Source organism: Pseudorca crassidens, chromosome 1 (assembly GCF_039906515.1).
Source record: "Pseudorca crassidens isolate mPseCra1 chromosome 1, mPseCra1.hap1, whole genome shotgun sequence".
Classification (NCBI taxonomy): Eukaryota; Metazoa; Chordata; class Mammalia; order Artiodactyla; family Delphinidae; genus Pseudorca; species Pseudorca crassidens.
The window spans coordinates 183,009,008-183,036,021 of NC_090296.1; the positions used below are offsets into that span (position 1 = coordinate 183,009,008).

General features: G+C 35.6%; 1 protein-coding gene across 1 annotated transcript in view; it reads left to right on the forward strand.

The window, feature by feature from the left end:
• Window positions 1-27,014, forward strand: part of MALRD1 (MAM and LDL receptor class A domain containing 1) — a 596,783-nt gene that overhangs the window by 198,847 nt on the left and 370,922 nt on the right. The window contains exons 20-22 of the mRNA XM_067730697.1: window positions 49-136; window positions 14,933-15,109; window positions 17,592-17,754. Coding sequence (XP_067586798.1) covers window positions 49-136; window positions 14,933-15,109; window positions 17,592-17,754 — 428 coding nt within the window. The remainder of the gene's footprint in view (window positions 1-48; window positions 137-14,932; window positions 15,110-17,591; window positions 17,755-27,014) is intronic.

Genomic DNA, 27,014 nt, shown 5'->3' on the forward strand with positions numbered 1-27,014 from the left:
AAATTAATTTCCTTCACAGTATTAACAAATTTCTTATATTGTTCTTAGATTTCAGTGGAAGCTTCAGTGGGAGATGGCTTCACTGGAGACATTGCAATTGATGATTTGTCATTTATGGACTGCACCCTCTACCCTGGTAAGGAAGGATATTTTAGTATATGAGTTTTTTCAAACCTGTTTACTTGAAACAACTGCCAAGGAAATCAATATTTCATTTCCAGAAATATTCAAAAATACTCTCAGTTCTATTCTATTCTACTAATCTATTAACCCTGGAAAAGGTTGTGAATCTTTTCTAGTAATTAGTCTAAAATCTTTGCAAACATAGTAAAGAGGTTTGAATCAGTTGTGTTTGTGTCTTATCATATGCAAAATATTAGGAAATCGTGTCTGAAGTTAAACTGTAATTCCATCATATTTGGGGGGTTATAAGAACAGAATTGGTTGCCTTATAATCACATTGTTTTGGAGACTTTAATAACCTCTCAGGTACCTTCAGTGATGTTTTACTCTCGGGCTGCACTTTAAATATTCCTAAGGATTGTTGCCAGCCATTTCCCTTCCAAGTTATGGACTTCTTTCCATTAAAAATCTAATACATATCTTCCAGATTTATATCTCCATCCTCAACCTTTCACCTGAACTCCTGACTTAGATACTAACCACCTACTCAACATCCAAACTTAGATGTACTAGGCATCTCAAAGATAACTAGGGAAAATAACCTAAAACAAACACACCCCAGGGGAAACTCATTCTAGGCAGTGCATAATGATCTAAAAGGGCTGAAATTCAAACTCCGGGGACTGAGGTTGTAGACTCTTTAATTGCATGACAAGAGAAAGCACAGTCTCCTTCCTAGAGTGATCAGAGGCTGGATAATTTAAAAATCAATCACAATAATCCATGTGGAGAGCACTTTCAAGTGCTGAAAACTTAACCTGCAGCCCTGGTCCATCACAGTGTAGCGTTATTGGTCAGAGGAGTACCAGCCTCTCCCCAGACATAATCAGAGGGCTGGATTCCAGTTCTTTCTGCTGTAGCTAATGTCATACCTCTGATTCTCCACCTCATCATTCTGGCAGGATTAATTACCATTCTCTGTGCAGTGGTTTCTATGAAACTCTGCAGAAAGCCAAATGCTTCTCTGGAAAGCCAGCAGAAGGAAATCAGAATTCAACAAGTTTACCTTTATCCCTCAGTGTCTAAAAGTAAATTCTTGATGACCCATTGCTCCCTCAATCCGATCATTCTTGCACGCCTCCCTGTCTCAGTAAATGATAGTTTATCTCCAGTTGCTTCTTCTTCATCAACAAATCTGATGAGCCACTACCTTCACATATATCCGGAGTCTACTGCTTCTCGTTGCTCTTGATACTCTCCCCTTGGTCCAAGCCACTGTCGTCTCTATACAGATTATTGTGGTTGCTTTGTCAATGATCTATCTGCTTCTACCCTTGAACCACATAATCTCTTCTCAAAACAGCAGCCAGAATGATCCTTTTCAAACTTACATAAGCTCATGTTACCCTATCATGAGTCTTCCTATGACATCCCATCTCATTCAGAACAAAAGCCAAACTTCTTCCAATAACTTCCAAGGAATAAATGACCGGCCCTCTCATACGGCTCTGACTTTACTTTCTGCCAATGTGCCTCTAATTGATGTCTCTCAACTACAAGACCTCTTGGCTGGTCCTTGAGCACCCCAACCCATTCATGCCTCAGGGCTTTTATACCTGCTATTCTCTCTTCCTGGAATGTGCTTCCCTCAAATATCCCCTTCACCCCCTTACTTCTTTCTGATCTCTGTTGGAAAATTTCTCTAGTGAAACCTTCTCTCAATCTCTCTCTCTCTCTCTCTCTCTCTCTCTCTCTCTCTCTCTCTCTCTCTCTCTCTTTCTCTCTTTCACACACACACACACACACACACACACACACACACACACACACACACACACACACACACACACACACACACACACCCCTCTTCTTATCTCCTTACCTGACATTTTCTGTCTCCTTCCCCTGTGTTTTCTCCACAACACGCATCCCCTTATAGTCAAATTTTATTTCCGCCATAATAACGTTAGTGGCATGAGAGCAGGGATTTTATCTGATCACTGCCATACCTTCAGTAGCATAAACAGTATCTGACACATAGTAATACTCGATAAACATCTGTTGGATAGGTGGGTGGATAGGTGGAGAGATGTTTATATCTTTTTAAGTGTTTATATATTTTAATTTATTATTATTGTTAAAATGTTAATTACTTCTATATGTAAGACACTATGTTGTATGTCAGCTTCTGCAGACAGCCAAATCTCAGTGGCTTACAATCACAAGCATTTATTTCTTACTCTTAAGCGTGTGGTTTGGCGTAGAAGAATAGCAGCATGTAATTCTTGTTCATAGCTCTGTATAATTCTGTGTAGTTCAATTATGTATCTCTGTTCTGTGGGTCCTGTCTATATGCGACCCAGGCTGATGGACCAAGTCCCTGTCTGACACATTCTGTTTTTAAGTCAGAGGGTTGGAAAAAGAAAGCATACTTAAAGCTTTTATTAGGGCATCATGTGTCTTCATTTCCATTGGTCAGAGCAAGTCAAGTGACCAAGCCCGACAATGGCTCAGGGAAGTATTTGCCACAGACAGGGAACTTGGCAGGGGCTGAGAATACAGAAAGTCCTTAGAAGGGAGGGAGCTGATAAATGGTTACATTAATACCATATATCACTCTGTGTATCATCTCACATAATCCTGTTTTCTTTTAAGAGTACAAAATAGTGCCTGGTCCATCACAGGTGAAGAGATCTTGAATGTTGAATAGGATGGATGCCTTTGTTATCCCAAGTTTATGGAGCAAACTGAGAAGGAGCTAACCAGCCCAAGGCTCTCTAGCTATAAAGTGGCAGAGTACAATGTCTGCTTCTTTGGATCATAATGTTTATCACTGTTATTATATTGTTCATCAAATACGTTAACCACCCAAGGAAGAGAAAGCAATTTCCATTTTATGGGTGTGAAAAACTAAACTTAAAGGGCATCGGTGACCTGGGTAAGAATGCACAATTGAGGGTAGGAATGAGATTTTTCACCTAAGGGGTCTGATTTCAGGGCCAAATCGCCTCCCAGTCTTTGCTTAGGGAGAATGGCTGTGACCCCAGTGGCAGAGGGGAACAAAAAAGAATACAGAAAGGGAACACAAGTCATTGTTGCTACTGTTGCTGCTTTAATTATCCTGCTACATGCATTCTGGGGCTGATGTTTCCAAGGTAGAGGGAAGAGAGCTGCCAGAAACAAGGGCAGAGATGTGAAATATCAGTTACACACTATTAGTCTCAATTTTCTGCTTTAAGTTTTGGAAGAAAAATATGGAATTTTAAAGACTGAACTGCGTGGTTTTCATGTTGGCTTCATAGCAAAAGAAACTCTGGACAGAAACCACAAAGCCTGCTGAAGCCATAGGTTTCATAAAGGAAGCTGATGTGATCTTACCGTAAGATGAAAACGAAAATAAAAATTAGGTTTTTAATAGAAATATTGCTCTTGATTATCAGTCAGTGTTTTGTCATGACATCATGTTAGCTGAGGTGGGATCAGTCCGCGTAGGTTCACTTACAGACATTGATTTGCTTTCAATATGAGCATTATCCACAGCATGTTTCCTCCTTGATTAACAAAACAAAACAAATAAAAAACTAAAAAAAACACAAACTATTGACCTCATGTCCAAAGAGCAGATTTGTAACCTGTAATTTTATTTTATACTAAAAGTGACTAAAAAGGAGGAGATTATTTCATTTTTACCTATTTCCTCAAAATCAACTTCTCTTTCCCCTACGTCTCCCTTGTTCCTTTTGATGACCTCAGTATCCTCGAGCAACCCAGGATTGAAATACTATAGTCATCTTTGGCTTTCCCCTTAAACTTTTAAGTTTCCCCTTAAACTCCAAAATATTTCTCACATCTGTTCTACTTTTTCCATTACCTCTGCCATGACCTTGGTTCAAAACGCTGTTGACTCGAATGACTGAGCTTCTTAACTGCAAACTTTTATTAATTTTCCTCAATAGTTTTTATGCCATAAACTTAGTTTCTTTTCACTTTGTCCTAGACCATCATTACTTGTTCCTCTAGGTTAGGTTGTCTCTCATTTTCTAACTTCTAGTTGTTTCCAACAATTTTCAAATCCCTTCTCAATAATGGATCGTATCTCCTTTGTTTCAATACTTCGATGATGTAGATTATCATTTTAAATCTAATTCAGGAGGAAAATAGAGAAACAGCTGTTTATGCAAGATTAATTACATTTCTAGGGAAAGTAGACAATCTTAACCATGCAATAGAATCCTGTGATTCTTTGCATCGGTGTGTGATGATGTTGTCTGTTCCCAGAGTAGATAATGATGTGGAATAATGGCAAAGTTAAATAGCTTTCCCTTCACCTTGAATTAGACCTTCAGAGTAGATTTAGGAAGAACTGTTGCCAGACATTCAGATTTTAAAATATTATCCCAAAGGAAGTATCTGTTTTGCATTATTCCTTCCATCTTCCATCAGAAAAGCAAGGAGTGTGTGTCTTTTAGCAGAATACATGCAACAGGAGTTTTCTTTCTTGTGTCCAAGATTATTGGTGAGATAGCTGGGTTATTTGGAAAAATAAATCTGTGACGACATAGCATCACAACACACTGTTTGCAAACTGAAAAAAAATACCTACGCACTTTTCATCAAAGTTAAAATTTCAGAATTCAGCATGTGTATTAGATTTATTAGTTACTAGAACTACTAATTATTAGAATGAGTATCACTGTCCAAGGAATTAGTGTTTTTCTTTTCCCAGGAAAGTTGTTACTAAGTCAGTGACATATCTTGCAACTGATGATACCTTAAAATTGAGAAAGTATGGTAACTCTTTAGAGAATGCTTAACAATTTTTATGATGTTCCTCCCCTACCCACTGAATGGTTTTTGTTGTTGTTATTGCTAAACTGGCTGAGTTGATTGAATTTTTGACATCCCTCCTCCTTCACCTCAATATCTCACCAGCTTTATTTGTGCTTGATCAAGTCTCCCTTCTTTCTGCAAAGAGTGATGTTTGTTTTAGTGGCAAAATGTGTGAGTTCTTTTGTGTTCATTTTTCAGATATCATCTGCAAGTTTTTTGGGGTTTTTTTTTTTTTGCGGTACACGGGCCTCTCACTGCTGTGGCCTCTCCCGTTGCGGAGCACAGACTCTGGACACGCAGGCTCAGCAGCCATGACTCACAGGCCCAGCCGCTCCGCAGCATGTGGGATCTTCCCGGACCGGGGCACGAACCCGCGTCCTCTGCATCAGCAGGCAGACTCTCAACCACTGCGCCACCAGGGAAGCCCCACCTGCAGCTTTTTACCTTCTAATACTAAGCTTTGGTGTATCCATTACATTTTTATCAGGATAGTAAATTAAATGAAAGCATTTTGCTTTGAGGTCCTCTTTTATCCGTATTTTTCAGAAGGAAATATAGCCTCTGAAGAAAATTTTAGAAATGTTGGAAATATTTGCAGTTCAGTAAAACACTTCAAGGCAAAAATGAAGAAATTTGAGACTCAGTGATTGTAATCTAAAATATTCTGGTTTTATTGTCTTTGGTGTAGTGTCGTAAAGTGATTGAGCATATACCTAGGGAAAAATTTTGCCCAAAGCCTATGGTCCATGCAACTTAGTATTTTATTTATAAGATCTTATGAAAAACCCAAATGAACTTATTGGCCAACCCAATAAGTTTCTAGAAAATAAAATTTGACAAATAACTGGTTTAACCTATTTTAAATTTAAAACTTTAAAATTTTGTCATCTTTTAATTGAAGGAAATGCTAAATACCAAAAGTGGAGAAGGCTGTTGAAATACTTAAATTTTAGCTTGAAAATTGTCCAACTGCTAGTTAAGTTTATTTTTAGTCACTTTCAAAGATAGTAGAATGTCTTTAAATATGGAAAATATCTTGTGCTACCTGGAAAATTTTATTGAATCCATGTGGTAGAGCAAAAATATTTCAAAAAAGAGCTGATTTGCTACTGGAGAAAGAAAAAAAAAAGAGACAGTGCATCATATGAGGCAAAGAGCTGTGTCACAATTGTTAATAAATCATATCCAAAGAGTAGCTATGTTTCAGTAAAACCTACTATCCTAGGAAGTAGACCTAGCACAGACACTTTAGTATGATTATGCTAAATATAGTCGTTTCAGCTTGTGGTTATAACCCCAGGTTATTATGTTAAGTGCAATAGGAACAATAGGAAACGCTTTTCTTCTGGTGCTGTAGATATTTCAAATTTTTAATTTTTCTGAAGATTGATTATGTTTAAACCTCAAGTAGACTTTTAGATTTTTAAATTAAATGTATTTCTTAACATCAGAAGTCACAAGAAAAACATACGCATTGTTACTTGGAGATAAAGAACAACCATGCATATTAGTCAAGTAATTCACACAGTTGTGATATGTCTAAAGCTGGCAATAATTTATCAAGGGCTTAGGATGTTAAAATTTTTACTTATTTAATTACCAGTGTGGGAATAGCTGTCGGGAGGGAAGTCTAGTATAAAAGAAGTTGGAAAATCTATTTTTACCGGAAAGATTATACTAGGGTAGCATGAAGTATATCATATTTGTTACAAGGAATTCACAGAGCAAGGAATTAGAACATTGAGTCCATCTGGAGCCTGAGTCATCTAGGGTGACAGCTGTGCAGGTGAGTTGGTTTCCCTTTGGCTTAGGGATGTGGAAGAAAATCAGATCAAACCAGACTAATCTCTGCTTCTTGGTGTTCAGTTATTTGCATTTCACCTTTCAATTTTGTCTCATCTGCAAAGCTTTTAGTGTTTTTTTTTATTTTAAGAGCATTAACTCTACCATTGCTACCAACTTCAGCATTTCTAAACAATCATAGGTTTAAAAAAAATCACAAGTTTTGCTATGGAGTGAATGTTCCAATATTCATATGTTGAAACCTTAACCCCCAATGTGATGGTATTTGGAGGTGGGGCCTTTGGAAGGTAATTTGGGTTGTTGAAGTTGATGCCCTCATGATGGGATTAGTGCTTTTATAAGAAAAGGAAAAGATGTGAGATCTCTTTCTCTCTGCATGCATATACCAAGGGAGGCCACGTAAGGACATAACCTGGAATAGAGCCCTCAGAACCCAGCCACGTTGGTACCCTGATATTGGACTTTCAGCCTCTAGAACTGTGAGAAATAAATTGTTGTCTAAGCCCCTCAGTCTGTGGGATTCTATTATGGCAGCCCAGACTGACTAAGATGGGCTTCTTGTTCTAGGTATGTTTTACTATTAAGGTTGTTCACAATTTATATATATATGTATATTTTTTTGCGGTACGCGGGCCTCTCACCTGAGTTAAGAGCAGGATTTTTTAATAAGAAATACTGCTCTGAGTCATAGCAAAGTAAAACAAACTGACTTCGTGTTCCTTACATGAAAGTATAAACCATCTGTGAGGGTCAGAGATGTGTCAGGAGGCTTGCAGTCCTTGCCATGCCTCAGGCTCCACATGATGTCTTGGTCTAACCATGTGTCTGGGCTCTGTTTTACTTCTACATGGCAGATCCCAAGGAATCAGTGGCAACTCCATCTTTCCAGTTATACCACCATTTCCAGAATTGGACTTTGGAGTAAGAAACACTTTCTTCCAATAATTCTTTTGGTGCTCTCAGATACAAACATATTACACTTATCTTTTAAGATTCACTAATTCTGGTAGAATAACAAAGAGTAATGAGGAAAGGACAAAGAATTTTAAGGTTTTCCTATTTCTTTTTTAGAGTAGTGATATTTTTACCTACCTGGGATCCAGGTCATTTTACCTGGATCATTTCTGAGATAGAAAATGAGTTGTCTCTATTTTTCCTGAATATAGACTCATCTACCTCCTTTTTCTAAGATAGCCATGCATGTGTATGATTTCTTCTTAAGTGAGGGACTGTTTCCTAGTATAAATTGAAACCAGGCCTAAAGATGCAATTAAGACTACTGATTTTAATAATGTGGCAGACCAGATGATCTGAAAACTGTAACACTACATATACCTAGAAATGTCAAATGTAACATGCATTTTTTTAAATGTTAAGCTGAGGTTACAAAAGAGAAATGCCCACATGAGAGAAATAGAAAAATAGAACATAAAGCATAATGTGATTGCCAGAGTTAGGGAGTAAAGAGAATATAGGATGGATGAGAGGCAGGAAAAGGGGAGAGGAGGGCCAAAAGGGGTATATCATCCCTGGGTGGAGGTACCAGTGGGGTTCAACTCAAAGTTAATCTAGAAACAACTAGATTAACAACTAATTAACAACTAGTTAATCTAGAAACAACTCAAAGTTAATCTAGAAGGACTCTTCTACAAACTAGATGATAAAGGATTCTCACATAAAAATCAAGCACAAAAAATTATGGTTGCCAACCTCCAAAATAGCCCCCAGTAATCCCCACCTCTTGGTATTCATGATCTGTGGACCAGGCACCTCCCGTAATGAGTAGGACTGACCTGGGTAACTAATGACCCATGTGGCAGTGACTGGGTGTGATTTCCAAAGCTAGGCTTCTGCTGTCTTCCTTTGGGTCACTCACTCTGAGGGAAGTCAGACACCATGTCTGAAGGATACACAAGCAGCCCTTTGGAGAAAGCCCAGGGACTGAGACCTCCTGCCAACAGTAGCCTAACTTCCCAGGCATGAGCCCCCTTGGAAAGCAGGTCTTCCATACCCAGTCAAGCCTTCAGATGACTGCAGCCTTGGCTGACATCTTGACAGTAATCTTATGAGACCCTGAATTAGAACCCACCAAGCTAAGCCTCTTCTGTGTTTCAGACTTACATAAGTTGTGTGAGATAATAAGTGTTTATTAGTTTAAAATTCTAAGGTTTGTGGAAATTTGTTATGCAAAAAATAGAAAACTAATAAATAATTTAAAATATTAAAGGACTCTAAGACATAAGAAAATAGCATGATGTTGTCCAAAAAAAGAAAAAAACCAGAAAATTTTGAAAGAAGTAGCAAATTGGCCATCATGAAGTGAGAAATAAAATCAATGAAATAAAAATCCCAGCAGATGAATTAAATAGCTGAATCAATAATGTGATTAGTCTTCTGGAGAATAACTATGAGGAAATTTCAGGGAGCAGCAGAGAGAGATAGAAAAGGAAAATGGAAGGGATAGATTTACTTGAAGGATAGATCATAAAAGCTAATGGAGTTCCAGAGAGAGAATAAAGAAAATGGAGGAGAAGCAATTTTCAAAGATATAATGGCTAAGAATTAACATAAGATTTAAGAAGCCTATTCATCCTCATACAAAATATTAGAATAAATCCAGGTCTAGGCTTATGGAAATGAATTAGAAAAAAATAAATGAAAGGGAAGATTATGGTAAAAATAGCCAGAGATTAAAATACAGTTAAAAGAGAACTGCAATCAGATTAATAGATGACTTCACAATAGCAAGAATGGAAGTAGGAAGACAGTTGAAATTATTTTCAAAGTTCTGAGAAAAAATAACAGTCTAGAGCAAAGCAAAATTCTTTCAGGAATGAGGGTGAAAATCGGCACTCAGAGCATGACATCCAAAAACAAACAAAAAATGATTTCACTGCACCAGACTCCTACCAAATGAACTATGTAAATGTGAACATTTAAAGGAGACAAAATGAGCTCAACAAGGGCTGAGATGCAAAAGGGAAGAGACAGCAAAGAAAATGGCAAAAAAAAAAAAAAAATGTGGGTAATTCTAGATATACCAGTGGGTAATGAGCATGTGGTATGACCAGAATGTTTATACACTACTGAGAAGTATAGAAATTGATACAATTACTTTCGAAAGCAGTTTGGCATTATCTAGTAAATTTAGATGTGCATCCTCTGTGACCAAGCAATTCCACATGTAGGTACCTCAGGAGAAATGTACAAAGAAACAAAACCTCAGAGTCAACTCAAAAACCACCGATGGTAGAATGGCTATATAACATATGTTACATATTCATATAGTGAAACATTATACAGCAGTCAACACAGCTAAACTGCAAGAACACACATTAGTTTGGATGGATGAATGTACAATGTTCAGAAAAAAATCAAGTTGCAGATTATATAGAGAATGGAGTCCATTCATCTAAAGTTTGAATCTAAACAACATTTTATTTATTTAAAAAGGACCTACATGGTGCTCCATGTATATGGTCACTATTCTAAGAATTTCACAATAAGTTATTTAGTCACATAAGCTAATAAGTAAGCACTGTAAGACGTTATTTGGTATATATGCAAATGAGGAAAATGTAGACAAAAATTAAAGCAAAGAAATAAAACACAAATTTCAGTGTACTGTGAACCAGGAGAGATGCCAATGAGGGGATGGAGTCAGCGGGGAAACACTGGAGGGTTCAAAACTGTTTGTGAATTTCATTTCCATAAACTGGAAGGTAAATATATGGCTATTCTTCTTCTTCTTTAAACCAGGCATATATTTTATGTTCATTCTTATATATGTATAATATATTTCATAATAAAATATAAAATGATAAATGAGAGAAGTTTGAGTTGCACCAATAGACTAATAGATCAAAAAGTGGCCATTCATGTGAAAAAAAATTGTATTTAGTTTCTCATCACAGATAATAGATAACAGTAGAGCCCAGAGGAAGGAAAGATCTAAATATGAAAAATAAAACTATCAAAATTTCATGGAAATTATAGAAAACATATTTATGATATTAGAATAGGGAAGATTACTTTTAGTGAAATTTTAAAGCACAAACCATAAAGGCAATGATTGATATATTAAAATTAGAGTTTTTTTATTCTGAAAGACACCATAGAAAATGGCAAGACTAGATTAGGAGAGCATATTTGTCACTTAGACAAATGATTGAGGATTAGTATGGAGAATATGGGATTAATTTAAACCTGTAAATTAATAAGGAAAAGACAATGGATTTAGTAGAGAAAAAGAGCAGGGTATGTGAATAGTTAGTCAAAAACGAGAGTAAGATACTTGTGTGGCCCCTAAAAAAAGTCTCAATAATTAGGGAAATACAAGTTAAAATATCAAGGAATTATTATTTCAGACCTGTTACCCTGGCAAACATTAAAAAAAATCTGATGATGCCAAGTGTTGGCTGGAATATGAGAAATGCACACGTTTCTGGGTGGAAATGGGTAAACCACCTTTGAAAACTACTTAAGTTGACTGATTACATACCCTATAACTTTGAAATTTCATTTCAAGTTACCTTGCCTTGGAAATACTCTGGCATATGTTTGCAAAGAGAAATGTACAAAGACATCCATTGTAGCACACTTTATAGATATTGTTACTGTCCTGCTTGAGAAGAGATATACCAGCTACAGAATATTCGTACAATAAATATTTGACTCCAGGTATTCATTTAATTGAATACCCTAACCAGTTAAATGAATGAATTGATTCTCTATGTAACAATAGAGATAAATCTGAAAAATATGTTTGGAGTCAAGATTGCAAATTCAAAAGAAATATGAATATTATTTATGTAAAATTTTCTAAGACACAAAATAGTGTATGTTTTAAATGGAACATGTATGTTTGAGATAAGGATACAAAAACATGCGTGAAGACGCACTATATTCAGGATGTTAATTCTTCCTAACTTGATCTATAGAGTTAATGTAATCTCAATCAAAATCCCAGCAAATTATTTTGTGAATATAGAAAAACTAATTCTGAAGTGTATATTGAGAGGCAAAAGACCCAGAATATCCAACACAATATTGAAGGAGAACGAAGTTGGAGGACCAACACTACCCAACTTCAAGACTTATTATAAAGCTACAGTAATCAAGACAGTGTGGTATTGGTGAAAAACAGAGAACTGTATCATTGGAAGAGCATAGAGAGCCAGAAATCTACCCATGTAAATATAGTCAACTAATCTTTGACAAAGGAGTAAAGGCAATTCAATGGGAAAAAGATGGTCTTTTCCAAAACTGGTGCTGGAACTAGACATCCATGTGAAAAAAAAAAGAATCTAGACACAGACTTTATATCCTTCGCAAAAGTGAACTCAGAGTGGATTGTAGACCTAAATCTAAAATGCAAAACTATAAAATTCCTAAGATAACATAGAAAATCTAGATGACTTTGGTTATAGTGATGACTTTTTAGATACTACACCAAAGACAATCATTTAAAGAAATAATTGATAAATTATACTTGATTAAAATTGAAAACTTCTCTGTGAACGACATTTTTAAGGGATGGAGAAGACAGTTCACAGACTGGGAGAAGACCTATCTGATGAAGGAGTTATCCAGCATATACAAGGAACACTGTAAGCTCAACAGTGAGAAAATCAACAGATTAAGAAACAGGCAAAAGATCTGAGCAGACATCTCACCACAGCAGATACATCGATATCAAATGAGTATATGAAAAGATGCCCAGTCAACCAAGATGTCCTTCAGTAGGAGATTAATAAACTGTGGTATATCCAGACAATGGATATACTATTCAGTGCTGGATTAATATCCAGACAATGAATACTATTCAGTGCTGGAAAGAAACGTACTATTAAGCCATTGAAAATACTTGGAGTAAACTTAAATACATATTAATAAGTGGAAGAAACCAACATGAAAAGCCTACATACTGTATGATTCTAATTATATAACATTCTGGAAAACACTGTGGGGACAGTAAAAGGATCAATATTTGCCAGGGATTGGGGGCAGGGACGGACAGAAAAGCAGAGCCTAGAGGTTTTTTAGTGTAGTGAAACTATTCTGTATGACACGCTAATGGTGGAAGCCTGTCATTATACATTTATTAAAACCCACAGAATGTAAAACACTAACAGTGAACGCTAATGTAAACTGTGGAAAAGCAACAATGGATTGTTGAGTTTGCAAGGACAGCCTGCACATGCATACCTGGTCTCTCAGTTTCCTCTTTTTGTGGAGAGAGTTAGCTGAAGGAAGCCTGAGATGTGCTCAGCTCTTCCTTGCTGTAGTTCACAATGGTCAGCTTCTGTATAGAAATTTCCAGCACAGGTTATAACTTAGTCTGTGTTTCACACTCTGAAAGATTACCTGCCTACAGATACAGGCTATTTTTTTCCAGTATCGACTTCATCCGTAAAAAGGTTGATATTTTGATCTACTAGCTGCCCTACGCTTCAGTCTTAGTTCTTAATTGCTTCAAAGCCTGAGCTAAGAAATAAAGTACTATTTATTGGACTCTCCTCAAGTTCCTCAAAGCACCCACATCCCCAGTCCTCTAGACACTGGATGTGTAATATTGCTCAGGTCTTTTCTGTCCCCTGCAAAACATCTCTGCTTTGGTTTATTAGTTGCCTGGAAGCTCAGCTGTTCTCTCTTCCCCATGTCAGAGCCACCAGCAAATCATTCTCCATGCTAATGCCTGATAAGTATTTCTTGAAGTGGAAATTTTATATCTTGGTGTTTCTCCACAGCTTTTTATATTTACTTCAAAATCCTGGTTGGTCCCTCTTAGCTCTCTGTGACCTGATAACCCTCTCCTCTCTAGTCCCGTATCTGATGACTCCATCAGATGCATTCTTACCATATCCCAAGATAGTCTTCTTGTCAAACTCTCACAGTATTCCAGAAAACAACAGGAAAATACATTCCTCTGTCTTCACATGAGTCTTTTCTCCTTGCCTCAAAAGACCTTGTACTCTTCTTTATCTACCCAGCAACAAATCATCATCCTTTAAAACTAAAAAGTGTATATGTATAACTGCATCGCTTTGCTTTACACCTGAAAATAATACAACATTGTTAATCAACTATACTCCAATATAAAATAAAAAGTTAAAAAAAAATGAAAACTAAAAACTTAGTTTAAACATCACCATGCCAGGAAGTCTTCCCCATCTGATACAGAATTTTCCTGTGTTCTCTTAATATACTGTACAATCTTAACCTTTGTTCATCTATTCATTCACTCACTCTGTCATCCATCCATCCTTCTATCCCTTCTACCATCCTTCCATCCCTCCTTCATCCTTCCATCCATCTGTATATGTATTCACTCACTTCACAATGATAGTGTACCCACCATATACCATGGTCTGAGGATGTGAATACAGGAGTTAAGGGATAGGTGTCATTTTTGCCTCCATCATGTTAAAATCTCTATCCTAAACTTATCCCATGGAACTGTAATGAAAGAATTTCCTGACTGCCTTATCCACTAGTCTGTAAACTCTTTTATGGCAGTGACAGCATGTTTGGCTTTAAATCCACTACATCTACCATGTATATGACACAGAGATGTTATTAATAAGTGCTTATTGGATAGCTTACTGTCTAAATTAATCAACTTCTATAAATTTCTTCTAAACTCTGTAATATCAGAAATTATAGCTTATTTAAATATTTCTGGGTGAATACTTTTGGTTTGGGTCTATCTTGCAACCTTGAATCCCAGCTATGTGGGGATATCTGAAACAAAGAGGAGATGTTAAGTTCGTTGTAGCAGTGGAAGAACAAAGTTTATTCACCTAGTGAACTAGAAGGTTTAACTGACCTTGACTCTGGTTCCTAACGCCAGCACCTGGGATTCACTTTTTCCTGCTGATCTTCCAAGCCCTGTTCTTGAGCCCCTCCTTTGTTCAGTGAGCTCTGAAGAGCTTTTCAATAATTTCCATCTGCACCTTCACTTATTTTTATAATCAAAGATATCTAAAGTTATTTGCCATTACTAAAGCCATGAACCCCAACTTATATGCTTACATAAAGAAGTTCAGCAGGTTAGCAAATACTATCAAATATTCTTTATAATGTTGAGTGTGAAGCATACTTAATAAAGTTTATTGTGTGAAGTCTTTAAAGAAATGGAACAATCTGCAAAATGATACTTGTCTATTATTTCAAGGTAATTTGCCAGTGAACCTTCCAACTCCACCAGAAACTTTAGTTCCAGTAAACTTACCTCCACACAACTGTACCGACAATGAATTTGTTTGCAGCTCTGATGGTCAATGTGTTGAAAATATCCAGAAATGTGATTTTAGATATGACTGCCCTGACAAATCAGATGAATCATCCTGCGGTACGTGAATTTCCAAATTTTGCATTAAATATAGCCATAAAACTGATAAGAAAATACTAGTGTTATCTCAAGTAGCGTGGCATAATGTCCTAGTTAGAAAATTTCAACCTGGCTTAAAGCAGTTTCTTAACATAAGGACTATTTGTATAGAAAATGGTAGAAGAATCAGCATACATTCTTGTATGATGTCCAACAAGAAGTGTCTTTAAATTAATATTTAAATTCAAAATACTTGTTTTCATGGACTTAGCTTGATTCCAGAGCTATCATTTATCATTTTTATTCATCCCCCTTTTTGTCTCTGCTTGTCACAATCACTAGATAGAAATGTTTAGGGAAGAAGCATAATATCCTCAAATTAGATGAATCTGCTCAAATTTTACCATTGTCAAAATGCACACATAAAATGAATACTATGTCAAATGTGCAGAGTTAATAAGAAAACCAATCCTAATACGTGTGGACACTTCAACGGCTAGGTACTGTTGAAAGATGGTTTTCATTTATTGACACTTGCCAATCTATGGCTTCTCCTGAATGGATCAAGGCAAATTATTTAATTTAGAAGTGAACTTCTCAGTCAAAGATACAAACTGAGAGGAGAAAAATTAATCTGTGTCTGAGTGGGCAAAACACAGGATCAGAAGGAATAAACACTTGTGATTTTTTTTCCCCTTCCTTGCTCTTTATTAAGTTGTATGTGAATTTACCATAATATTGATCAAGTGTCTTGATAATACTGACGGTTTAGAACATACAGATAATATAGCGTATAGTGAAATTCTAATTTATCTTATGTCAGCCTCGTCAAGGAATTCTAAAACTTAAAAAATACAAATACACAATAAACTAATCCAGGCCAAAAAACCTCATAAAATCAAAGCTAATTCACTCTGTGAATAAGATGGGACAGTAATTAACTCGAGTTGGTCAGAAGGATGTACTGTGCATCACAGATGTAAGGTAATATAATGGACGATGCTGTGGTATTCAGACTCCCTCATGGGAAGACACTAAAATGCTCTTCTGATCACACATAAGTCGACTTTGTAAAAGTTTTCACAAAATCTAATTAATTACACCTAGTGAGCATCTTTAGTAAATACTGACTTTCTTCTTAGTTCAACTTTGAAATTTTAGTAATGCCATTTATGATTGGATGGGAAGTTTTGATAAGTTCTGTAAATGTCCTGAATGAATGTCTACTATTAAATTTTTAAAATCATGGGGATATTTATTTATTTTGATTAAACATGAATTATTACCATTTAGTTCTGAACAAATTGTGTCTTGTCTTCGCCACCTCTTTGTAAAATGAACTATTGTGATAAATCTGCTTGTCATCTACAGTCATATTTTGTAATTTTTTCATTGTGATAAGAATACAATATAAGATCTACCCTCTTAATAAATTTTTAAGTGTACAATACAGTATTGTTGACTGTAGGTACAATGTTGTACAGCAGATCTTAGGTTGCCTGAAACTCTATGTCCTCTAATTTTTAAAAAATCTATAATTTTTAAAATCTTGTTTAATAATATGAACAGGAGTCTATTGAATTCTAAATCTCTTCACAAAATAAGTATAATTATATGATCAGTATTAACATCAGAGATTAAATAACACACCTGAATGTCGTGATTAAAATCACTTTTTTTGATGGAGTTTTCCTTCTCAAATTTTATGTTAAATCATGAATTTTATGTTAAATCGTGAATCCAATTACCACAGTCCATAGTAGTGGTAGCCTACGCTGTCACCGTTTATGCCGTTTAAAACCTGGAGTACACACCAGGCTTTCCATTGTATACACAAGACCTCATTGAGTTGAATCTTTTCTTTTATTCAAGAAGTAGAGGATTTAAGACAGACAGACACATGAACACATCAGAGAGAGAAGGAGAGAAAAAGAAACATTTGTTTTCACACACAACTTATATATTTAAAAAATCACTGGACTTTTAATTTTGTTTGATATTAGAATACAGTCATTACAAGAATATTGAAAACTTTCAAGGAAAGAGGTTCAATCTAAAAGCTGTTGTAGCTTTGAATTTAAGTAATTTGGAATTTGGGATTTAGCTTTGCGATAATACTGTGAAAAAAGAACAGACTTATCAGAACTTGGAGGTCATATAAGCAATGTAAGTGTTGTGTCAGAACAGAGTGGCGATTCTTAAATTGCTGCTTTCAGAGCGAATTAAAATCTCACTTCTTTATGAAAGCAGAATCTTCAGTATGTGCATTTATTTCCATATTTCAGTTAATATAGATATTTGAATATAATACACCTAGATTTCTTTAAAACTTTTCTAGTGATTATGTAAACAATTCGCCTAATTCTTTCAGTTATGCTTAAAAGTTAGATTATAATTTAAGGAAACCCCAAGAGTAAGAAAGTGCTGATGCAGATGGAAATCGCCATTTATTAATACATTTATTGTGATTAGCTCATCTTATCTCTGTCCCGTCCTATTCAAGCTATGGAAGTTTGCAGCTTTGAAAAAGGAAGCCTGTGTAGATGGTACCAGCCAATCTCAGAAAAACTAATTCAAGATTCAAACACATTCAGGTGGGGACTTGGTAATGGAACCAGTATTCATCATGGGGAGGAAAATCACAGGCCGTCGGTGGATCATACAACGTAAGTGAACACACATTTGGAACATGTCTGTTAGGGACTATTTATTAGGCAGTTCCCAAATTCCTGCCACACCACCTTACCCTAAGTTAATGCTCTTGTAAAGATGAAGGTTTAAGTGAGAGCATAAGTGGGCTAAGTGTACTCTTTCTTACAAAATTAAAAAAAAAATTTTAATTAAAAAATACTAAATGCTCTTATAAAAGTCATAGAAACCAGAGAAAAGCATGAGTAAATAAAGAAAAATTATTTGTAGTATCACCACTCATCGAAAAGCACTGTTAATATGTTGTTTTAGAATTATCTATTCTTTCCTTCCCCTCCAAATTTCTTTTCTCCTTTTCTTCCTTTTTCAGCTGCTCCTCCAACACCTTGCCCCTTTCCCTCTTCTTCCAGTCTTTGCTCTTTATCATCATTTATTTTGGTCTTTTCTTTCGAGGTTTAATAACTCATACCTTTCCCCTGTTTTGTTGTCCACAAATATATTGAGTGCTCACTTCCTACAAGATCCCATTCTTCCTCTTTCCTTTTATTGATTTCAAGGAAATGTTACTGAAGACAACAAAGGAATCCCCATTTATATTACAGAGAATCTTTTCCAAACCTTTATGCCTTCACACTTCTCCTCATTAAAGCTTCATGACCCCCAGTTCCTAGGTTGCTGCTTCAAAGAAAACTAAAGGTATATCCACTGTCCAGTCCATCATTGCCCTGGCCAATTTGACCTTGTACTCAAGGGGACCACGGTATCTTAAGTGTACAATGATTTTTCTTTCCCTGGGCTGACTTTTTCACCCTGGTTTTCTGAGCTCCCTTTTGTCTATTAAAATGGTTCCAGTTTTACCATCATTTTATTTAAACGTCTGCAGCCAGGATGCCCAAAGTAATAGAGTAGTAGATATTCATACTGCTTTGTTTTGATCACATTTGACAGTTGGCAAGTAATTTTTGAAATTTCAGAATACAAAATTTCCTTGGGCTGCTTCTGACGTAAAAAAGCACAGGGTAATTTCAGAAAGTTTCTGTGGCTCGTGCAAATAAGCCATACTTCATTAATAAACTATATTTCTGTAAGGAAAAAGGCAGACTAGAATCTCACTTCTAGGTGGTAAAAGTATAAACAGAAACATGGCAGCATATAAGCAAAGGAATATAATCGGCTTTTAACTTGTCTCTGACCCTCACCCTCTGCCTCCAATAGACTGCAAATTCCTTGAGGAATTTCAAGGACTGTGATTCCCACTTATTGCATTATTTCTAAGGCTTATTATGTATTAAGTCCCAGTAATTATTTGTTGAGTGAGTTAGTTGATGATTAGGATCAATATATTTTTGCTTTAGAATTAAAGGCTACAAGGCACAAAATTAAATATATTTTAAATAGGAATACTTAATAATCAGATAATCATGAATGGATGTGCTCTACATGACAAAATCCTGGAGAAGGGGGCAGTTCCTAAACTGCTTTCTCCTCTAGTTTTCCTCTCCCATTCTCTCTAGGTCCTTTCTTCAGCCAAGGAAGGTCTGACATTTTTTACTTTGTGAAACAGTTCTTATATATCATTTATTCTACTCTATGGCTTATAGTAGAACTCCAAGCTCAGTTTGTCCAAATTATGGGTTGTTTTGTTTTTTATATTTAAAGGGGAGATTTTCCATTTAGAAAATGCTTTTCTCTCTCAGGTATCTGGCTCTAGAGATTTAAAGCCAGGTTTTTAGACTACTGTGTCTGAAACAGTTTTCAAGACCAGTTTTGAAAATCAAAAAGCTCAACACCAGTTCTTTCTGTCTCTTTACTTTCTATGATTCCACTTCACCCTAAGTAAAGATTGCTTCTGGCTTGGGTTGGTAAGGAATATTCATAAGCAAGTGCAAAAGAAAAAAAAATCACATTACTATATTTCAAAATATTCTCTCACTTCATACACCTAATGAAGCAATAAAACATCTAGAAGAGTCATGGTGGGGTAGGAATATGCAGGGAAGTTTTCATTGTGCAGATGAGTCTTCAGTAAGGTCTCAGCTTTTACCATTTCATTTCCATGATGAAAAACAAGTAAAGTCATAGTCTAAGCCACAATCTATTGTTTTGTGTTCACACTTCAATGGACTATTCTTTGTACCTGAGGATCTAAAGTGCACTCTGGGTCTAAATTAAGGGTTGCATCTTTATTTTTTACTTGTTTGTTTGTGGGAGAGTAACACCATTCCATACAGCTGGTGCATTCAGCATTTGTATATGAATTAGAAATAGTCATCTCTTCTTCTAGGGCTTCTTCTGTGTGGCCATGGTCTTAACACGGGGCATGGTGAGTGGATTCTCCCTTCATCCCGCTCAGCAGGGACCAACTAAGGGCACCTGGCATGATTTTTTTTCCTAGAATTGGAATCTAAATATTTATTTAGAAATAAATATTGTTCTCAACTACAACCAGAGAAAAAATAAAGTAAAATCCCTTCAATGTAAATATCATCAGTTGCAATTTGCATGTTCTTTTGAGATTGGAGTTGGATGAAATTTCTGTTTCCTCTAACTTATGCAGTGAGAGGGAATATTTAATAGAAAATTTCTTTTCTTGGTATTTTGGGAAAAGCACCCTAATCTAGTTAAACAACAACAACAACACACGCACACACACCACAGAAGAAAAATGAGTTTATATCCATTCGTGCTCCAGGAACTACTAGGAAACTTGGCAAAAACATTAGTCTTACTCAGCTGAGAATTGTTTAAAAAAATTATTTGCTTATTGAATCAAGGTATTTGGATTACCTAGCATCTGAGCTTTGTAGCTAATTCAAATTTAAATATGTTTAGAACATTGAAGATTTGGAAGTGTTGTGTAATGATTCCTCACGGTTTGTAATTTCATAAGATCTCAGAATCCTGTACTCTGACCTCCATAATCAGTTCAATAAGCCAAGGCAGTTTTGTTTTGTTTTGTTTGCGGTAGGCGGGCCTCTCACTGTTGTGGCCTCTCCCGTTGCGGGGCACGGGGTCCGGACGCGCAGGCTCAGCGGCCATGGCTCACGGGCCCAGCCGCTCCGCGGCATGTGGGATCTTCCCGGACCGGGGCACGAACCCGTGTCCCCTGCATCGGCAGGCGGACTCTCAACCACTGCGCCACCAGGGAAGCCACAAGGCAGTTTTACGTTAGTACGCAAATTGGTAAATTAGCTTGTAGCTAAATACCATAAATTTTATGATCATTTTTTACTCATAGGAAAGCCTTTTTTTCACCCAACTTCCTTTTCACAGCTGGAAGCCAAGGAGAGCAACATTTTGAGCCCTTGGCCCTCAAATCCATTTTATTTGACTGCAGTAAATGCCCATCTACTGGTTAAATAAGGTTTAATATTAAGATCTTTTAGGAGTCTTAAATCATTCCCTCAAGCAAGATTAAGCTCTTCCTGTTTATTGCTATTTATTGTTCATATGGAAGTATACCTAGTAGAGTACGTATGCATATTCTGGGTCTGTAGTTTCTAACTGTGCTCACAGAAGCTTTAGGGAAGTTTCTTAAAGTGTGGATCAAGTACCTCCGAAAATGTTTGTGGTTTATTAATATTTAAATATGTAATACATTTAAAAGCAGATTCTGACACTTGAACCAGAATCTTGGGAATAGAGCTGGGGCTCTGTATTTTTAGTGTAACTCCTAGGTGGTTCTAGAACCTCATTCTTAGGGGCCCTCCATAACAGAAAGTGGGGAGGGTATTGCTAAAAGACAGAGGGTGGCTTTCTTATTAACTGATTCCAATTTTGATCAGAGCAGACTCATTTTCCTCTAAATCCAGTGACTAATTAAAAAAAAGTAGTACAAAATATTTCAGGAAAAAACAATAAAAAATATTCTAAGATGATTTTTCTTAAAAATAAAATTTGTGTGTTATAAAGTAACATATAATTGAGAAATCATTTGGGAGAAAACTCTACCCTGTGTTAATCTAAAAGGCATGAGGGCTTCTCTGGTGGCGCAGTGGTTGAGAACCCGCCTGCCAGTGCAGGGGACATGGATTCAAGCCCTGGTCTGGGAAGATCCCACATGCGGCGGAGCAACTAGGCCCGTGTGCCACAACTACTGAGCCTGCACTCCAGAGCCTGCGAGCCACAACTACTGAGCCCATGCCACAACTACTGAAGCCCATGTGCCTAGAGCCCGTGCTCCACAACAAGAGAAGCCACCACAACGAGAAGCCCGCGCACCGCAACGAAGAGTAGCCCCTGCTCGCCACAACTAGGGAAAGCCTGCGCGCAGCAGTGAAGACCCAACACAGCCAAAAATAAATAAATAAATACATTAAAAATAAATAAATAAAAGATATGTAACTCAAGACACCCTCTATGCTGCCTCTTTCACTGTAAAACACCCAGCCATTTCTCTCAAATCTTTTTGCCTATGTGTTCTCTTCTCTACCTCTAAAAAATGATCTCAGTCTTTCTTTTGGATCAAAACCAAGCATACCAATTTTATTATCATCTGGAAAAAATAGATATTTTTAAATATTTTGCATTTTTAGGTTTGCTTACAGATTGTTGAGAAACTATTTGAATATGAGCCATCTCATTCAAAATGCAGACTAGATAGAACACAGTTTTGTGCTGCTTGTTTATGAAGTAGAAGTACTTTTTCTTAGATTTTTCTTTTCATTTCACCACACTGATCATGGTCTTTCAGGTGGAAATGAGTTATAGTCCCCACTGCTGCAGATGCACCTACATTCCTATCTACATTATGCATTTGTACAGGCTTGACACCATTATCAACTAAAAGCCACATAAATAATGCAAGTTGTTTCTGTGACATAACTGTGCATATCGTAATGTATCTAAGTGCTAGATATAAATGTGGATAAAGCTTCAGTAAAACTGAAAATATTTGAATGTTTTCTGCTCTGCAACAGTAACAATTTTCAAAGCTTTAGTCTCAGACATTAAATGCCAGAATCACTGCTTTCTCGGAGCCTTCTCTGGTAAGCCAATTTTTAATAGGCCAATTTAGATGCCTCAACACTCTCCCAATATAATTTCGAAAAGATCCAGTTTTATAAATCCAGAGTAATGGTTAAATACCAGGCTTTAGAAACAGTTTTGCTAAAATAAAAATAAAAATACAAACAGGCAAAATAAAAATTAACCGTAGTAATTTTCTCTTAAGTGTTTTAATACTGGTGGGAAATAGCATTTCCGGCAGTGTTTTCACAGGACTGAATATAAAGCATAATTGCACCTCTAAAACACAGGAAAAATTGCTTTTATTTTAGACTGACCTTGAGTTAAGCACCTATTCTTTATTTTTGCATACATATCAGTAATTTGTTTTAAATCACTTTAATTTTATTTCAGTGTATTTTAGCTTGATAATAATTTAAAAAATTAACTACAGTGACTTGAAAACATGGAATTTAAGAGAAATCTATGCTGAAAATACTTGTAAACCGTACCTAAAATAATATATATACAGAGGTTAGGTAATATATATTTGCTGTACATGGTAAGGTTTTAAGAATATATTCATAATACAGTGTATGATTTATGTTATGTTACCAAAGATCACTGTTTAATAATAAAATAATAACTTTTATATCATGGTTACAATTGCATTCTGAAATTAACATTTTCATTATATAATTTTTTTTTTTTTTTTTTTTGCGGTACGCGGGCCTCTCACTGTTGTGGCCTCTCCCGTTGTGGAGCACAGGCTCAGGCTCAGCGGCCATGGCTCACGGGCCCAGCCGCTCCGCGTCATATGGTATCTTCCCAGACCGGGGCACGAACCCGTGTCCGCTGCATCTGCAGGTGGACTCTCAACCACTGCGCCACCAGGGAAGCCCTCATTATATAATTTTTGAATGTGCCTTCCCTTTAACCACGTTAAGACGAAGTAAATTTATTTGCATTCCAACTCCTGCACAAAATTGTTATAGTTATACAAAATGTGGAGGAAAAAATATGTTTTCTCAACTAAGTAAAGATAAATTAGATTTAATTCCTATATTAAGACAAGGACTTGAAAATATGAACATACTATATCACATATGAACCATTTATGTATATATATATGATATATATATGTGATATATGTGATATATGTATATATCACATATGAACCAACATCAATATGATCTAATGACATTTGTATATGCAGATACACCAAATACTCAAAGATCCTTATGGTCTGGAGGAGAAGTAGCCTTGACTAGGCACACAATTAATTCTTACATTAGTCATGTATTTCCTGAGCATCTGGTCTGTGAGAATAGTAAGCTTAATCAGACATGAAACCAGCATACACATGAATAGATGTGTAATGCCCAGCAGAAAGAGAGGCCCACGGTGGACACTCAGGTCTGTGGGTCTATCTTGGTTGTGTCTCTGTATTGAATAATACCTGAAAAGACTCTCCAACTGAATTTTAGTGGCTAATATAAATGAACTAAAATACTACTATGGGTAAAGACCATTTACTTATTATTCTAAGAATTTGACATTTTTATTGTTACAAAAATACTTTTTTTCCATAAATGAAGAAATGTATTTTTACTGTAGGAAAATATTTAAATATAGATAAGAAAGGGAAGTAATGTTAACAACTATAATCTTGCCACTATGATAAAAACACTATGCATATATACATATATATTTAGCAAAAAATAGGTTCTATCAATCACATTTTTTAATATGCTTTTAATTTCATTTACAATCTATAAGCAATTATTTACCAATACTTTTTTTTAATGGGGCAGTAGTTTTCCATTAATAGGATGTACCATAATTGACTAATTTAATTCCTCACTATTTGATTTCTGAGTTCCTTTTGATTATACACAGATTTAATCAATCTGCACTGAACACTATGCAGCTTTACACACATTGTAGATTATATCCTGAGAGTACAGAGTAGAATTTTTATATTTGTTGTTATTTATACGTTAAAACATTTGATTTATATTTTGTGTTACTTTGCAAAATGTACCATTTTTGAAAGCAGTGCATGATGGTGTGTTTTTCTGTATGCTTGCCAAACACTTGAATGTTTAATTTTTTTTTTGTATTTTCCAATTTAATAGGTTAAAGTAGCAGCTAATTGTATTTTTTCGTTTCTTTAATACAAAGAGAGGGTAACCTCTTTTTTTCTTTGTACCTTGTCCAAGTTTATTTCTGTGTGTGTGTTTCCTGTTTGTGCTCTTTCCTTGGTTTTCAGTTTGCAGTGCTTGCTTTTTTCTTACTGATTTATAAGATCTTTTAAAGCAATGAGGTTATTTTTTATCTGTTACGAATGTTGTAGAGATTTTCCCCAATTTTTTATTGGCCTTTTGTTACTGTTTATCATATTTTTGACATCTTACAATTCTTAGGATGTACATAGTTATTTCTCCCAACTGTGTGAAGGGGTTTTGTTGACATGAACTAGAGAGAAACAGTATTTCTATAAAGTAAAGACCTTATATGTCTTTCCTGGACCACAAGCTCAGGAGGGCAGAGGTAATGCCATTTTGCTTATCATTGATGATGAGTGATTGCCTCTTTAGGGTACCAGAGAAGAATTTTCTGCTATGTTGTAACACATTCCACCCACAATACACTATGAATTACTATCAAGCATAAGGGGAGGAGGATGATTCTCTAAAAGGGAATAGAAAAATTCACAAAAATAAAGGAAAAAATGCAAACAAGTTATCACTCTAGAGAAAGTAACAGTAACTTGCTTCTGATGTCGGCATCATATCTTTGATGGCAGTGGAAAGCAGTGTGAAAAAGTATTATGTGCAGAATATGTCTAGAAAATAACATTATAAATCCCCAAAGCAATGTCATTATATTAAGGTTTAAGGGCACTGAGTATTGATATCAAAATTAAGTCAAATGAGAACCTTGACCAGAAGTTGATGGTGGTAGTGGAGAACATATTTTGCTGTGATGAAGATGCCAGGAAGGAAATAGTATCATTTAAACTTCAGAATATTTGTTAAGAAAACTGTATTTGCAAGTAGAGGATACAAGTGGTTGAGATGTAATGAGAGAACGTTTTTCTGTTTAGAGTTGTAATTTATTTCAGTAATATTCTTCATGGCTATTGTTACTTTCCAAATATTTAACATTAATTCCATCAATTGAGTTTTCTGCATGTATGCATCTGGGTTTATTTTCCTTTTTCCACTAGGTTGTAAGTCTCATTAGAATCCAGTCATCTTAGTATTTTCCCTTTTCCTAAATACAAGCAATCAGTAAAGCGCTTTTGTGCTTGCTTTGACAGCACATATACTAAAAAAAAAAAAGTAGAGTGCTTTGAAGATGCTTCTTTTGAGTTTATAAAATGCCTTCCTATTTAGCTAAATTCATCTCTTACTGTAATCTGTATTTGAACTTCTTAGGTAATTTTATTCTAAAGGAAACATTTCTTCACCTGAACCAGCTTGATTTAGTTCTACTTTCAATTTGACATTTTGAACTTCATTGTAAACATTATTAACTTAGTTTAACGTTTTCAGTCACAAAGGATTACCATAAAAGTGGGTTTTTAAATTTCTGTCTATTTAAAAGAAATTTACTGAATTGAATTTAAACTTTAAGTTTTGAGATAATAAAATAAATGGAACAAGAGTTACCAAAGTCTACATAAGACTTTAGAATAAAAAAAATTTATTTTTTTATTGTCTCTATTATCTCCTACATTTGTTGTGTGTTCATTCAATAGACACAGAGATACAAGTAAGGGAAGACAGTGCATTTTCTTTATGGTGTGAAGGTTTTTGCTTAAATGTGATGCCTGTGTGTGCATATTGAAAAAGATATTTATTTGCAAGGTGATATGACTTTAAGGTAGCCACTCAAATATCTCTGACATTAAGAACATAAATTGTTCCTGAGAGTTTATATGATACTTAAATTCAACCGTAAACTATAAGCAAAGGTAGTTTTTATTTAGTAATCCTATCTGGCACAGCCTTTCTCCAAAGAATTATTTACATTGAGGTTACAAAGTCTATCTTTTAGAAATTACAGACATAATGAAATTCAAAACATAGTTCCTTAATCTCATGGTTTGAGTAAAACTCAGTAAATTTGCTGTTTGGAACTAATTTTCTTCAAGTTCTTCATAACATTACTATCCAAGAAGTGTAGTTTTGCCTGAGTTATCTGGTGGAGCAGATCAACTAAAAATAGTTTATTAAAAATAGTTTACAAAAAATGTTTGTTTTATTTCTGTTCTGTACTAATGGCCAAATAACCAAAGGACGAAAGGTTGAGATATGACAAG